Genomic DNA, 15513 nt, shown 5'->3' on the forward strand with positions numbered 1-15513 from the left:
ATAATAAATTAATAAGACGACAAATTATTGGATGGACTCAGGCCCTATGGGCTCATATAAGTTGGCACCACTGCACTGTTCTATGTTGAGTCTTTGTGTCTCCAGTCTGTAACTTCCATCATGGTACTGAAAAGATGTCTGTTTTTCATGTTCTTGCATTTCTATGGAATTATTTTTATTATTCAATTACCAGTATAGTTATATTTATTGTGTAATGCATTGAACCCTTATGTTGTATTACAGTTGTATATCCGACCTGGGTTGCATCCCAATTGATCAAATGTCTTCCACTAAGCTAGGGGAACTGAAGAGACTGCAGCAGCTAGAAGATGAGAATCAGCGGCTTGCAAGCAGCTTGTCAGGTGTGTTCACAGCTTAAAAATTAATTGATTATGCTTCCTGTTTTCTGATCATTGTCATTGACATCAAAGTATCTCCACAGTTAATGAAAATGAGTAAATGAAAAGTATAAAAAAGCACATGGCATGTGTGAGGAAATATGCCACCCTGACTCTAGAAGCATGATCACAGATGTCACTAGTTCTGAGAAACATAGACCACTTATGCAAATCTAGCTTTCAGGTAAAGCTTCCTGTGAAGCACTCTTGAATTATTCATAGACTACTTAATTCATCAGAGACTAATCAGAGTGGGCCCATGTTGCACTCATAATGAATGATGATGGACAGTTGTTGGAATGTCACAAGAGACCATAGGCGGAGTTATGGGGGGGGGGGACACTGCCCCCCCCCAAACTTGTCTGAACTTTTTTTCTTCTACTAATGTTAGAAAGTATTGAATTCAAAAGATTTTTCTTGCTTTTGTTTACGATTAAGTTTCTGTGCTCAAATTGACGAATTCATGTCTTCAGATCATGTGTCTGGACTATAATATATATTTTAAATTTCTGAATGTATAAGAATTTCTATACCTCATTTGAGGAATGGAAGCACTGTAATGTTTCTTTTGTAACAGCCTGTACTCATGTGTTTGAAGTCTGCAGGTGTTCAGGCCGCCACTTGGAGAAATATGAATAACATACTGCACAACAATGCAGAAAAAAGGAAAGTGATCTCGATATAATGTGTAAACTTAAAGACAAGATTAAATAATTAGAGTTTATATTTCATATATCTTCAGGAAGGTAAGCTTCATATAAAAAGTTTCTGTTAGCACTGATGGTACCACGTTCAAACTATAATGGGGGAAGGAGGTAAATGATGTCCCCCATAACCCCTTTATATGGGGATTCTATGGTTTTGCTTTGTTCCCCCAAGGAAATGGTTCTCTCTTCACCTATGCAAGAGAACCAGAGTACCCAGAGAAAACCCCTGTGTCACGTGGACCACAGAATTGCCCAACACAAGTTATAAATTCGGGGTGGATTGACCAGGATTTGAACCTGGGCCTTCTGACTTAAAAGCCCAGTGTGCTAGCAGTGGTGGTATAACAAAAATATCTAATAAAATAGAAACTAACAACTACAATTGCAAAGTAACCAAAATATATAACAATAAAAAAATCTTGTTGTAACAATAATAATAATAATAATAATAATAATAATAATAATAATGGTAATTACAGTAGAACCTCGATTATCCGTTACTCTATTAACCGATTAACGGATTATCCAACTGTCTATTTCTCCCTCCTCTTTTTTTTTCCAGAAATAACATAACTTGTATATAAAATGTCTTCCACAAGTGTCAACAGAAAACGTGTTGTGTCAAGTATCGAAAAAAGTATAAATAATTGAATGGTTTGGGAAAGGAAAACTGTTACTTATCACGCATCAGAATACGAGATAGTAGTTACAACTGCGTGATTTAATCAGAAACAAGGATAATGTGTAAAAAATATTGTAGGCTAAATCTACAACATGAGACCTCCATTATTCCTATTTTTCCTTAGACATTCATCACATGAGATTTCCTTGGCCCTTAAAAACTCGTTGTTGACAATCAGACTTAAATTAGTGAACTTCTGATCCACTACGTAGTGAGTTAAATACAAGATCACGGAGGAAATTACAAAATCTTCCATGTAAGCATTATTCGGTTTTTTCGATTAACCGTTCAGTCCATCCCCTTCATTACCACAGATAATACAGGTTCTACAGTATAATGACAATGTTGACAATAGTGATCATAATAGTAACATTCGTTTGTCAACGGACTTTTATTCAAATGATAATAGCTACTGACTTAATATGAGGTGCAGTCAGAAAGTGATGCCAGTTCCCCATAGTTATTTACAAAGAGAAGAAATTAATATTACACAGGCTGATATAGTCACTCTCATTATAGTTACCACCAAGGGCATGTAGGTTGGCAGATTCGATCCCAAGGCTTCTGCAGTGTTTCGAGTAGCAGTCAGAGCTTACTGTGGTTCTGTGCTTCAAGAAGCCCACAAGAATCACGTTCTTCTCATCCCAAAAAACAGACCATGAGTTTTTGCAGTCTATCATATGCTCTTCTTCAACGATGTTGTGTGATGCCATTCCATTGATTTCCTTTTAGATTTTGGTTCAAAGTTATGTGCATATCTCATCACCAGTTACGATGTTCGACAAAAAATTCTCCTCTTCAACATCATAGTGGTGATTGCTTTCCTTGCACTTTCGTGATCTTCTGTATGTATACTGGAGACCCATCATGTATACACCTTTAAATGGCCAAGGTGTTTAATAATGGTCATTACACTGCTTCTGCCAATAGATAATAGGAAGCACAACTCATTTCTTGTAATCAATAATCAATGTGAATGATGTCATCTACTGTGCAGTGGACTGTCAGACACCAATCACCAGAGTGCCTAACAGTGCTCACATCAACAGAACATCTCTACTCTTATAAATGTTCTTCGGTTCATGAATGCAAATCAAAGCCTAATCTTCTGCAGTCAGATATCCAGTGACATCTTGCTGTTTCAGCTGTATGTCACCATCTGTAGCTGTTTCAGCTGTATGTCATTGTCTGTAATTTTGTTCCACACTGCCCTATTGCCATCTGCTGACAAAGCAGTGAATGCAATGATATGTGCGTGAAGGTTTGATATTTATTTTGTTTGATTATTTATTTATTATTTAATATATTTTGTTGGGGTGATGGGAAGAATTAATTAACTCTTCTTTATATTTATATATTTATTTGTGAATAAAAACTGACATCAATAAAAAAAAAGTTATTACTTTCTGACTGCTCCTCGTAAATTCATAGATAGTGTTGATGTGGGCTGGGTGACTCATAGCTAAAAAAATCGAAACCTAAAGTTTCAGTTATTATGAAATTTTTCTATCTGAATGTTGAGTTTCTGTCCATGTTTCAGAGTTGAAACGTATGTCACAAAGCCACACAGGGACATCTCCCACAACTGAGACTGGCAATGGCATGAGACGACTGCAAGATGAGGTCAACAATCTCATGAAGAGGAACCATGGTGAGGCCTGTACAGACATTTCACATTAATATGCATTAAAATGAAATGATTTGAGAATTACATTGGTAATCATTTGGAGGACTGAACATTGGAAAGGGGTTTGAAGCTGTAAGTTAAGGATACTCTGTGGGTATCATGAACATAATTATAATACTTATAAACTAAACCAATCCAGGCACAGTTATAAAAGTATCTGTTTTTTTGGGAGCTGGAGTGGATGAGCTGGTTTACAAAAGAGAGCAGGCTTACTACATCATTATGGGAGAGTGGTGCATGTAGAGGTTCACTGAATGCATCTCTGTACCACATGTGCCATTTTTTATCTTTAAATTAAATGTCTAACTTTATCTTAATAATTTATACCAGATAATTTATGTAAGTTCTTCACTTGAAAATTATTTAGTTTTAAGGTTTAGTGTCCTGAAGAGTAGCTGTTGATAATGAACCCCACAGATTCCTCTTTCCCTATCTTTCCTGATGGAGTCAATGTACGTATAGCTCTGAAACATTGGATGTCTCTATTATGACAGTACAAATATCCAAAAATCCACTCCACGCTGAATACTGATTTCAGATCATATCTAAAAGTTATTGCTCTGAACTACACGTTTTTGGATAAATGAAGTGAACCATCATAAATATACTGTGCAGCAGTTTTTGTATGGGTATGGTTAGATTAGATTCAGAGTAAATCAGCATAATGTAATATTTTTTCCAAACTTAGTTGAAATAAAAAATCTGATATGTCACGTGTATACTTCTGAGATACATAAATTCTTATGTTCTAAACATTATCAAAATTTGTATGCTTGATTAGAAAAAAAGACTGCAAGTTGGACAGATATTAAGACAACATATTAGGAACCACAGTTTTTTTCTTCTTCAAGGTTCAGTGAAACCTGTTATATTTATTTCAGAATCTCGAAACTAGAGTTAACATAGTATCACAGTAACTTTATGTTCTCTATTATAATATGATGATGTGCTTGCTGACTTGTGCAGAGTTGGAAAGCCTACTGAAACAACAGCAACAGCAGCCACTGGACCTGAAGCGTGAAATAATGGCAGTTGATGCAGAGAGTAGTCAGAAAGTTAAGGAGATGGAGAAAGTAATCAGGTTGCTCAAACAAGAGAAGGAGGAAGCTTTAAAGGTACATTATAGTGCAGAATGAACTGTTGCAATATTCATTTGCTGAACTGAGTGATTGTGTGGGTTCTTATTACAGGATAAACTAGATGCCCAGGAGAAGTTGAAACTGCAGGATAAAGAACTGAAAGATGCCTTAAGTCAGAGGAAACTAGCCATGGCAGAGTACACAGAGGTCACGGACAGGTTTGTATATTGTTATGAGGTATACATTATACTGTATCCCACGAATGATTTAATACCCTTAGAGACCCCCAGTTATAAATTTGCCCTTATATTGCAAAGAAGTTACATTTTGCTTTCTCATTATAGAAAATCTATTGTAATATAATTTCGAGGTATCTACAGAAAAACACTATTACATGGGTTATTCGAAAATTAATGGCAGTGCTTTAATTAAGATCAAAACTTATTTATTCACAATTGACATAATTTCAGTTCTTAAAAGTAACTTCTTCCAGTATCATATACCTCTGGAAGACGACAGATGCCACCATCCTCAGTGTCGTTTTATTCTAAGCTCCTAATTGACTGCTCTACAACTGTTATAATGGCTTCTCTATTTCTAAACTGTATCCCTCTGAGTGGTTCTTTAATCTTAGGGAAAAGGTCGTAGTTGCAGGAACTCATATGCAGAAAATATAAAGGATGCTCTAGAATTTCCCAGTTTTGAGCAGTCATATGATAATGAGCACCATCGTGAAGCATAATGGGATGGGTATTCAAGAGATTTTGGCGCTGCTGGCACATTGCTGGTCGTAAACAGTATTCCAAAAAGTGACTAATATGCAGCATCCACACGCATTCCAATTGGAATAGAATGAGTGATTAATATACCTTCATAATCCTAAACAATAAACGTAAAGATTTATTTACGTAATCATTAATAATCATTCTAAACAATAAACATAATTTTGAGACAGTAATATTCTTGTCTACATTTTTTGACATTAGGGCATTGCAGATAAGTCTTATTACAACCACTTCGTGTAGAATATAAATGAGATTATTACCTTATAACTTATAGGTAACTCATATCAGGCACCACTCCATCTCACACAACCAGATTACATTAATCACCACTAGAGGAGCTGAATACTGTCAGTATTGCTACTAATTTTCGAATGACCTATGTAAATTGAAACAGTTGTTTTTGGTATGTCATCTGTCTGCTTATCCATCCATTCATGTGACATTCTTTTCTCCTAAGTCATTAAAGAAATGTTCGTTTTCAAACCTTGTGGATCATTTACTTCAGGCATTGTAGACTTAACCAAAGTTGAATAAATCAGTGATTGACTCCAGTGCTGTCATGGTAATTTTTTTGTTGGCCATACGTGCCATACCTTGAAATATATTTTACTCTCCTTTCTCTATCTCTTTATCTCTTCTACTGTAATTTATAATTATTTTTTTTAATATTCAAGAAGAAGTAAAGAAATTGTTTTGCTTTACATTTTAATTGTACAACAAATTTTATTTAAAGAATACACTATGTAGCACAACCGTAGATGCACACTTGTCTCGATGAATTTTGGAGTGTGTATTTGCAGTACTTCTTGTTTTTCAACCATTATTTTATATAATTCTAGATTCCAGTGCTGCAGGGGTGGACAGTTTTTGTTTATGAACATCAAACAAAATACAGATCTCTGCGTAGAAAACTTGGGCACCCATATGCCATATGCTCCATACAAACAAAATTTTCTTTTCCCCATACGATTAATTAAAAACATTGTATGGCCCCATATGGCCTCCATGACAGCACTGATTGACTCATACTCTGCTTCAGGAATATTTTCTTTCTGATCTTTACATGTAAAAAATTGTTTCGTATTTATATGTTCCTAAAAATATGTTGTTGTTGTTGTTGTTGTTTTCCATCTGCACATAGTGCTGTTTAATGTTTGATTCTTCTAAAAGGGAGGGTAAGTCATTTATATAAATATTGAATAAAGTTGTGCTGAGGACAGCGCCCTGGGGTAGACCTCGATATGTTTGTCCTAAAAATATTTGACCTAATATTTTTCAGTGGAATTCCTCTTGAAATGGGAAACTTCTTTGAGCAAAAGTATTAGAACATCAGCAGTTTGATACATACCAGTACTATGGGTAAATGAATGTGAATGTGATTGGCTCCCAGTCGAAACACTCACATGGCCCAGGAAAATCGTACTGAGAATCAATGGTGCATAGTTGCAGCCAAAGCCTCGTTTCAGTTACGTGCTATTGTTTATTGTAGGATTATTCTAACAGTAAAAAGATTATAGACATGAATCTGTTTACTAACAAGCTAAATACATACGTATAGGCAACCAGTTTTACTTTCTTGTCATCTTTCCTAATTGGTTGTGTCTTTAAAATTGTCAAGTTTTCTTAAGGATTACATGCAGTCATAATATTAAAAAGCAATGTTCTCTGGTCACTTGGTCATTGTGATACAGCACAACAGTAGTATTAATACATGAAAAGGGACATGCTTCTAGCCCTCATGGCAGGAAGATAAATTTCCACTTTTTTTCACATCCAAGGTTGTGGTTGTGGTTGTGGTGGTTGTTGCTTCAGTTATGCTGAAAATTTTTAGCTTAATACTTCACCATTTTTCTTCTTTCCTCTTAATAAAGCGACACTATATCATTCTCTCTTGATGTTTTGAGAGTAGTTGGGAATGCAGTAAGTAATCTGTATTCATTGTTGAGAACTTGTTGCAGAGTTTGCACTTGTCAATTTCTTTAGTATCCAATGGAGAGGCTGTATACTGGCAAATCACTGTGATATTTTTCGCAAATCTGGTGAGTGACAGTATTCCGGACAAGAGCCAATGAATCTAGGAGAAAGTTATCTTCTCAGAGCTTTGAATGGTAGCATCATATGAGATTTTGGGTTATCAGGACACGTGTGGGTCAGGTTTCTTTCAACACTTGCATTTCTCTCGCCATATTTATTCCTTTACTGTTCCTTTGCCATTTCATTAACAGTACATGATGTGTGGTCAGGTTGTCAGAACTGAGGCAGCAGAAACAGAAACTGTCGCGACAGGTGCGGGACAAGGAGGAGGAGCTGGAGGTGGCAATGCAGAAGATCGACAGCTTGCGTCACGACATCCGCAAGGCAGAGAAGCTGCGCCGTGAACTGGAGGCACGTGTGGAAGAGGCCATGGCCGAGACAGGCAAGGAGCGCAAACTGAGAGAGCGCAGTGAAGAGTATTGCAAGCAGATGGAGGAGGAGACTGAGAAGTTGCGTCAGCGCAACCTGGTAGTTGGCACTGACAGTTCTGTGGCCAATCAGAGCCATGCATCACAGGAGATAGTTAGACTGAAGGCAGAAGTGGAAAAACTGGAAGTGCAATACAACGAGAGACTTGCACAACAGCAAAGCCGCTACAACCTGGAACTTGCAAGTCTGCGTGACCAGCTGCAAGAGGCAGAGGGCCGGCGCGATGCTCTGGAGAGGGAGGTCAGTGCTCAGGATATACATTGAGTGAATGTTATAGAAATTAGGAAAATATCATACAATTAAAAGAAGGCAAATTGTATTGTCTTACAGATGCAGCAAATGTAATTGGGAGAAAAATACGTATTTGATTTAGATCTTTCTTGCAACTTCTCAGTTATCACATTCATGAATGCGCAGTAATAGTTGCTGATTTGTTATAAGTAGGGTCATTACATACATATGCAGCACACATGGAATATTGCATTCATCTTTTTATAAGAGTCTTATTTGTTTCTGAGTCACTTCACTGGGGTAGTTCGAAGTACTACCCATTTTGAGATACATGTGATGTGCGCAATTGCCTCTGTTATTATAGAAGAGTAAATATAGGGAACACTCTGTTAGCAGAATGTCTGAATGCTTGTAAGAATTGTCATTATAATCGCTTTGAAATTTCTTCCTACCAACAGACTTATTTCCACTATATTACATGTGTTGTAAAACAACAAAGCATGCAATTTTTTACACCACTTATTTAGTGGTGCATTAAAAGTGCGAAAACTTATTTAATGAAAGATCTGGTATTAGTCAATTTCAGTACAACTGTATTATTGACAAGTAGGGTAGAGCACACTTATACAGTTCAACTAACAAAAATTTGAAGCCCATTGTACTGCTTTTTACATGTTCTCTTACTTTTAAGTAAGATTTTAAACTGTAACTAAACTGCTTACTTTAAAGAGCTTATTTCCGAATCTTCTTTAATAACACAAAGGAAGTTGTGAATAAATTTCTGCATTCGTGTATTTAGATTATTATAGTCCGATGTTAATTTAACATTTGTCCTTTTTTGGAGCATATAGACTTTCACATGGCAGGACACGTATCACATGATTTGAGAACAGCACTGGTTACCATGCAGATGGTGGACGAAGTGATTTGACTGTAATATTTGCCATTAAAATTGAGTTTCACGACTTCAGTCTTATTCACATATGATAGATTCTTAAAAATCCTTGTGTCTCTTATTCTGGAATGGAAGAATTTCTCTTGGATAAAGAACACAATAGGGACTACTGTCAGTTCTTTGCTCATGTGAAAATTCACTTTTATCATCATCCAATCATTGGACATAATGAATTAAATTCTAGATATGTTTCCTGCTTGTGTTAATAGAGCTTGTATTTAATGCGTCAGAAGTCTACTGAGTAGGATTTGGATGGTCATGATTGAGATGAGTACATGCACAGGTGCAGCTCGCCAAAGACAAGCTGGATGCAGCCAGACTGGAGGATCTGACAGACAGTGAGGAGACAATCGCAGAACTGAAAAGACGGCATGAGCGTGAAAAGCTGCTAATGCTTGAGGACAACAAGAAGTTGATGATGGACTTGGAGGCACTGACAGAGAGTGTTGGACGCATCCAAGGTGAACGGCGGCAGCTGGAGGATGAGTATGAGGAGTTGCGCAGCAAGAAAGATGCTATTGCTCAGTGGGAGGCACAAATCAGCGAGATTATCCAATGGTGAGCAACCCTGACTAAACATAATAATAAGAGTTAGTAAGTTGATCAATATTTTCAGATTAATGTAAACATATTTTTTGTTATATTTGTTGCAGATTCACACTAATTTTAATTCATGAGTAACCTTATAGCTCATGATGCCGAAGGGAATTTAAATTAAGTATTGTAGATTTTTCTATACTGAACAATGTCATTTTATTATCGCAACAATAGTTATCACTCTCTACAATTTAATTTCCCTCCCGTCAACAATGGAATTTGCCCTCTGCACAGCAACACAGCGTTCGTTATTGCACTCCACAAACGACAATGACAGTTTACTTGGACTATTACGAACAACAATGAACTGTTAATCTTAACTAATATTCACAAAGCACTATTTACAACACAGAACTGTCAGTTCTCAGTTCACAGCTCGTTTGTCTTGGCTAGTTCTTCTGACTCAGTCACTCACGTTCACAGAATCTTGAACCCCAGACCTTCAGAGACGATCCGCTGAACTTCGAACTCAGGTCCCCCAACTGCGGTTCACTGCACTCGAACTCCGTGCTTCAGGCTCCACAGTTACGGACACAACTCAAGTCGCGCTCTGGTCTCGAAGCTGGCTTCACTGCTACACAAGACTGGCTGGCATGCTCTGTTCACTGGCTTACTGACTGAACTAATCATGAATGAATCTGTCGTTCATTCGCGTCCGTAATTTATAACCACAGCGACGTAACCGAGAAAGTTCGAGTTCGCGATTTTTCCACTTCGACGGACTTCTCGGCCTCTCTAGGCAAGCAGAAGATGCGCGCGCAACCTCCCCTCGCCACGTCGCCCTTTCCCCTCTCTTCTCTCCGCCAGTCGTGAGATCGAACCTCACGTGGCCGTCACATTGCTCCCTCCTTAGGACTGGCTGCCCCGGACAGTCCCTTGGTAGGCTGCTAATCGGTCCAGATGCACCACCATCATCTTCCCTCGGGGTTGTCGCTGGATGCGGTACACCACGTCGTTGATCCGGGTTACCACGCGGTATGGTCCATCCCAGGCACACTGCAGCTTCGGTGATTTTCCTTTGGTCCTGGTAGGTCGATACAGCCACACCAGGTCGCCCTCCTGGAATCCTACAGAGTTGGCTAATCTGTCGTAGCGCACTTTCATCCTGTCGCTGGCCATCTTGAGGTGCTCTCTGGCCAGTTGGTGGACTCCATTTAACTTCTCGGTCAGTTCCGCCATGTAGTCAGTCGCTGGCTGGTCGGCGCTGGGTGGCTTGCCAAACAGCAGATCACAGGGCAGGCGCAGCTCTCTCCCGAAGACCATGTTTGCCGGTGTCATCCCTGTTGTATCGTGGACCGAAGCTCTGTAGGCCAAGAGGAACAGTGGAACTCTGGCATCCCAGTCTCGTTGATGGTTGGACACCACCTTCCGCAGGTGCTCCTCCACGGTTTTGATGTAGCGTTCCACCATACCGTCGGACTGTGAATGGAGGGGAGTGGTCCTGGTTTTATGCACCCCCAGACGCTCGAGCAATTCTCCCATCAGGTTGGATTCGAAGTTGCGCCCCTGATCGCTATGCAATTCCTGGGGCACCCTGAATCGGCAGATGAAGTTGTCAAGCAGCGCTTCGGCCACCGTCGAAGCCTCTTGGTTGGGAATCGCGTACACCTCTGGCCATTTTGTGAAGTAATCCATGGCGACTAGCAGGTAGCGGTTCCCGCGATCCGTGACCGGGAACGGTCCAGCAACGTCGATGGCGATCCTCTCAAAAGGAGCTCCCACGTTGTACTGCTGCATGGCTCCCCTGCTGTGTGTCCTTGATCCGCGACTGGCTGCACAGGTGTCGCATCTTCGGCACCATTGTTCTGTGTCGGTTCTCTGATGCAACCAGTAGAACCTCTGTCTTAACTTGTCCAGTGTCTTGTTGACTCCCAGGTGGCCTCCAGTCACTCCAGCATGAGTCTCCTCCAGCACTTCCTTCACCTTGCTCCTGGGCAGGACAAGTTGTTCTATGCGGGTCCTTCCATCAGCCGACTCCCAAATCCTCTTCAAGATACCGTCCTTGACAGTGAAGGATTCCCACTGGGCCCAGTAGCTCTTGTAAGTGGTGCTACGGTTGGCGATATCGGCCCATATTGGTCTCTGGCCGGACTCCACATCACGTAGTAGCTGTCCAATGTTTGGGTCCTCCAGCTGCTCCCTCCTTATGGCGGCGTTATCCCATCCTGGGCTCGGCTGGGCTGCAATTGCTCGGACTGCGTGGGCGCCATCCCGCTCTTCTACTTTCAGGCAGTGTTTGCAGCCATCCGGGCACAGGCGTCGTGATAAGGCATCAGCGTTGGAATGTTTCTTCCCTTGGCGATGTTCGGAGGTGAAGTTGTACTCCTGCAGTTGTTGAACCCAACGGGCGGTCTGCCCCTCCAGATTCTTGAAGCCCAATAGCCAGGTGAGTGCAGAATGGTCTGTCCTCAGATGGAATTCCTGGCCATACAAATATTTGTGGAAATGCTTCAGGGCTTCCACAATGGCAAGAAGTTCTCTACGTGTCACACAGTAGTTTCTCTCAGCCTTGGATAATGTTCGGCTGAAGTAGGCAATCACCCTCTTGCCCGTCCTGTTCCTGAGAGAGTAGTCCGCCGATGCCTACGTTGCTAGTGTCCGTGTCAAGTGTGAACTTCCTTCCAGGGATGGGGTATCCCAGTACAGGAGCAGTGCAGAGCGCCTCTTTCAGTGACTGGAAGGATGACTCCGCCTCTTCCGTACATTGGAATTGTCGTTTCTCCTCGATCAGCTGGGGTAGAGGCTTAGCGATGTTGGTGTACCCAGCTACGAACCTTCTGTAATAAGTGCAGAGGCCGAGAAAGCGGCGCAGCTCCTGCTTGTCCCTCGGTTTCGGCCATCCTCTGACGGCTTGTAGCTTCTCCGGGTCTGTGGCCACTCCATTGGTCCCTATTACGTGCCCCAGGTAGCTGACCTTCTGGAATAGATGACATTTCTTCGGGTTCAACTTCAGCCTGGCTTGTCGCAATCTCTCAAACACTTTCCTCAGGTTCAACAGCTGTTCGCCGAAAGTCTTGCCGACCACGATGACGTCATCAAGGTACAGCAAACAGGTGTCGTATGTCAGGCCTCTCATTACGGACTCCATTAGTCTCTGGAATGTAGCCGAGGCGTTGCAGAGGCTGAACGGTATAACGGTGAACTGCCATAGTCCCTGGCCTGTAGAGAATGCCGTTTTCTCCTTGTCCTCCGGATGTAGCACCACCTGCCAGTATCCTGACTTGAGATCCAACGTCGAGAACCACTCTGCTCCTGCCAGGGTGTCCAAGGTGTCGTCCTTCTTGGTGACGTCATTCAGTCTTCTATAGTCCACGCAGAAACGCAGGTCCCCATTCTTCTTCTTCACCAGCACCACAGGTGATGACCAAGGGCTGTCGGATTCCTCGATGACCCCTCTTGCTTTCATGCCCTCCAGTTGGCTGTCAATCTCCCTCTGTTTAGCTAGAGGGACGCGTCGAGGAGGTTGTCTGATTGGGCGAGCATTTCCGGTGTCGATGCGGTGCTGAATTTTCTCCGTTCTCCCGTAGTCATTTTCAGACAGACTGAACACGTACTGAAATTCTGTCAGTAGATCGTGGACTTGTCTTTTTTCTCCTTTGCTTAAATCCCCCGCCAATTCTCGAGCCAGCTCTTTCAGTGATGGGTCTAGATCTGGACGTGGTCGGTGACACTCCTCGTTATCTGCTAGAGACGTCACAGACACCACCAGCTCGATGCTACCTAGTACAGTTCCACTAGGCACCTCCTTGTCCCGATTGGTGACATTCAGGACCCTCACTGGTACCACCTTCTGATTCGGGAGTAGGGATCTGGCCACATAAACCCCATCTATCGGAGTTGTTTGCGAATCGAGGAGCAGGTTTCTCTTAGGTTGTCCGTCCAGTCTTGCCGTCACCACCATCTCGCAGCCTGCCGGGATTGTCACATGATTCTCCAAGGTGAGTCTGCTGGCCATGGGTTGGTCTTCGACGTCCCTCAGGAACACTTCATCCTGACCAAAACGGAGGATACGGCGCCAGACGTCCACCGTTGCATCGAAGATCCGCATGGCGTCGAGTCCCAGCATGACGTCTTCAGTGATGTTGGCGACGAACACCCACATCTCCAGTCTCCTCTTTCCCAAGGTCAAATCCAGGAAAACCTCTTTCTGGATGGGCAGGCTCTCGCCTGAGGCAGTACGTAGCTCATATAGGCGCAGCGGCGTCCTCCCAGGTAGGCCACGCACGACTTCCGGTCTGGCGATAGTGAGCGACGCCCCGGTGTCTACCAGTACTCTGTATGGGCGGCCTCTTATCCATCCGTCAGCAATCAGCCCATCGTCGCATCTTCTGTTAACTGTCTTCAAGATCAGCCGAGGGGATGGTGATGACGGCGCCGACGTGCCCTTCATCGCATCGGCCCCTTTTAGTTTTCCTGTTTGTGACCACATCGGTCACAGTCCCTCTTCAGGTGTCCAGGTTCGCCGCAGGACCAGCAGGTGGGCACTCCTCGTCTTCGTCGCTCGGGTGATTTCGGTTGACGCTCCTCGACGTCGGCCGCCGCCACACTCCTAATCCGGTGCGACGTCAACTTTGCTGCCTCCATCCTGAGGGCCGCCGTCAGAGCTGCGTTGATTGTGCGGTGCTCTGCCAAGAGTAGCTGTTGTCTAATTTCGGGGTCTCGAACTCCGCTGCCGAAGGTGTAGGCCGCCTCTCCAGCGATGAAGTCAGTAGGTAGGCCCCTGAGGGCCTTATGGGCCAGTTGTTCCACCACCATTGCATTGTAGGGACTCGCCTGACTGTTGGACCCTCGTCTTTAGTTGGGTCCTAAATGCTGCCGCAAGTTGATGGTCACCATAACGTCCCTCCAAGGCAGCCATTATCTCAGCGGCTGTCCCGTCTTCTGGAACGCTGTGAAGAATCTCCGACGCCTGTCCTTGAAGTGCGGTCAGCAGCTGAGTAGTCTTCTCCACTGGCGTCCACCCATTATGTGCCGCGGTAGCCTCGAACTGGCGACGAAAAATCGCCCAAGACGTCGTTCCGTCGAACTTCGGCGTCTTGACGTTCGAATGTCTGGCTGAAGGTGATGGCTCCGCAGGACAACTATATGGAGTCCTCAAATCCGTTGGAGCTTCTTGCATGGCCCGTCGAACCTCCTCGGCAACTATCTGTTTCTGTTCTCTAGCCTGGCGATCCATCAACGCGAGGATGTGCTTGTTTTCTTCAGCATGTTGGTCCATTAACGCGAGTATGTGCTTGTTTTCCTCAGCGTGTTTGTCCATCACCTCACTCGTCTTGTCCAGCAACTCGCTCGTCTGCTCTTGACGACGCTCGAGATCGCGGATTTTGCCGTCGAAATGGTCAACATCCTGTCTCAACTCGGCTACTGTCTCGTTTATAGTTGTAAAATTCTGGTTTAGTTTATCCAAATCGGCCTTAAATTCGTCTTTCACGATGGCGACAATTCCATCTACGTGGGCCAAAACGCTTTCAATTTGCGTAGTGACGTCATCTTTCACTCCGCTTATGTCGCCTTTCACTCCGCTTATGTCGCCTTTCACTTATGTCACTTCTCATCTCTGTTTTCACTTATGTCGTTGTTAACCTCACTAATGTGCTTGTTCATATCTGCCTTTGCTTCACTTATGTCGTTCTTCATTTCTGCTTTTACTGCACTTAAGTCGTTTTTCAGTTCCGCAATGGCTTGCAGGATCAGCTGTAGGTTCTCCATTATGTCGATAATATCCCGATTCTGACACCAGTTTAAATTTATTACTGTACAACAATGAACTGTTAATCTTAACTAATATTCACAAAGCACTATTTACAACACAGAACTGTCAGTTCTCAGTTCACAGCTCGTTTGTCTTGGCTAGTTCTTCTGACTCAGTTACTCGCGTTCACAGAATCTCGAACCCCAGACCTTCAGAGACGATCCGCTGAACTTCGAA

General features: G+C 42.6%; 1 protein-coding gene across 4 annotated transcripts in view; it reads left to right on the forward strand.

Annotated features, from left to right (window-relative positions):
• Positions 1-15513, forward strand: part of gek (serine/threonine-protein kinase gek) — a 136996-nt gene that overhangs the window by 55056 nt on the left and 66427 nt on the right. For all 4 annotated transcript variants that reach the window (XM_069821078.1, XM_069821077.1, XM_069821075.1 and 1 more), the window contains exons 9-14: positions 244-362; positions 3328-3438; positions 4441-4589; positions 4665-4771; positions 7582-8041; positions 9271-9545. In XM_069821078.1, the coding sequence (XP_069677179.1) occupies positions 244-362; positions 3328-3438; positions 4441-4589; positions 4665-4771; positions 7582-8041; positions 9271-9545 (1221 nt within the window). The remainder of the gene's footprint in view (positions 1-243; positions 363-3327; positions 3439-4440; positions 4590-4664; positions 4772-7581; positions 8042-9270; positions 9546-15513) is intronic.

Source organism: Periplaneta americana, chromosome 3 (assembly GCF_040183065.1).
Source record: "Periplaneta americana isolate PAMFEO1 chromosome 3, P.americana_PAMFEO1_priV1, whole genome shotgun sequence".
NCBI lineage: Eukaryota > Metazoa > Arthropoda > Insecta > Blattodea > Blattidae > Periplaneta > Periplaneta americana.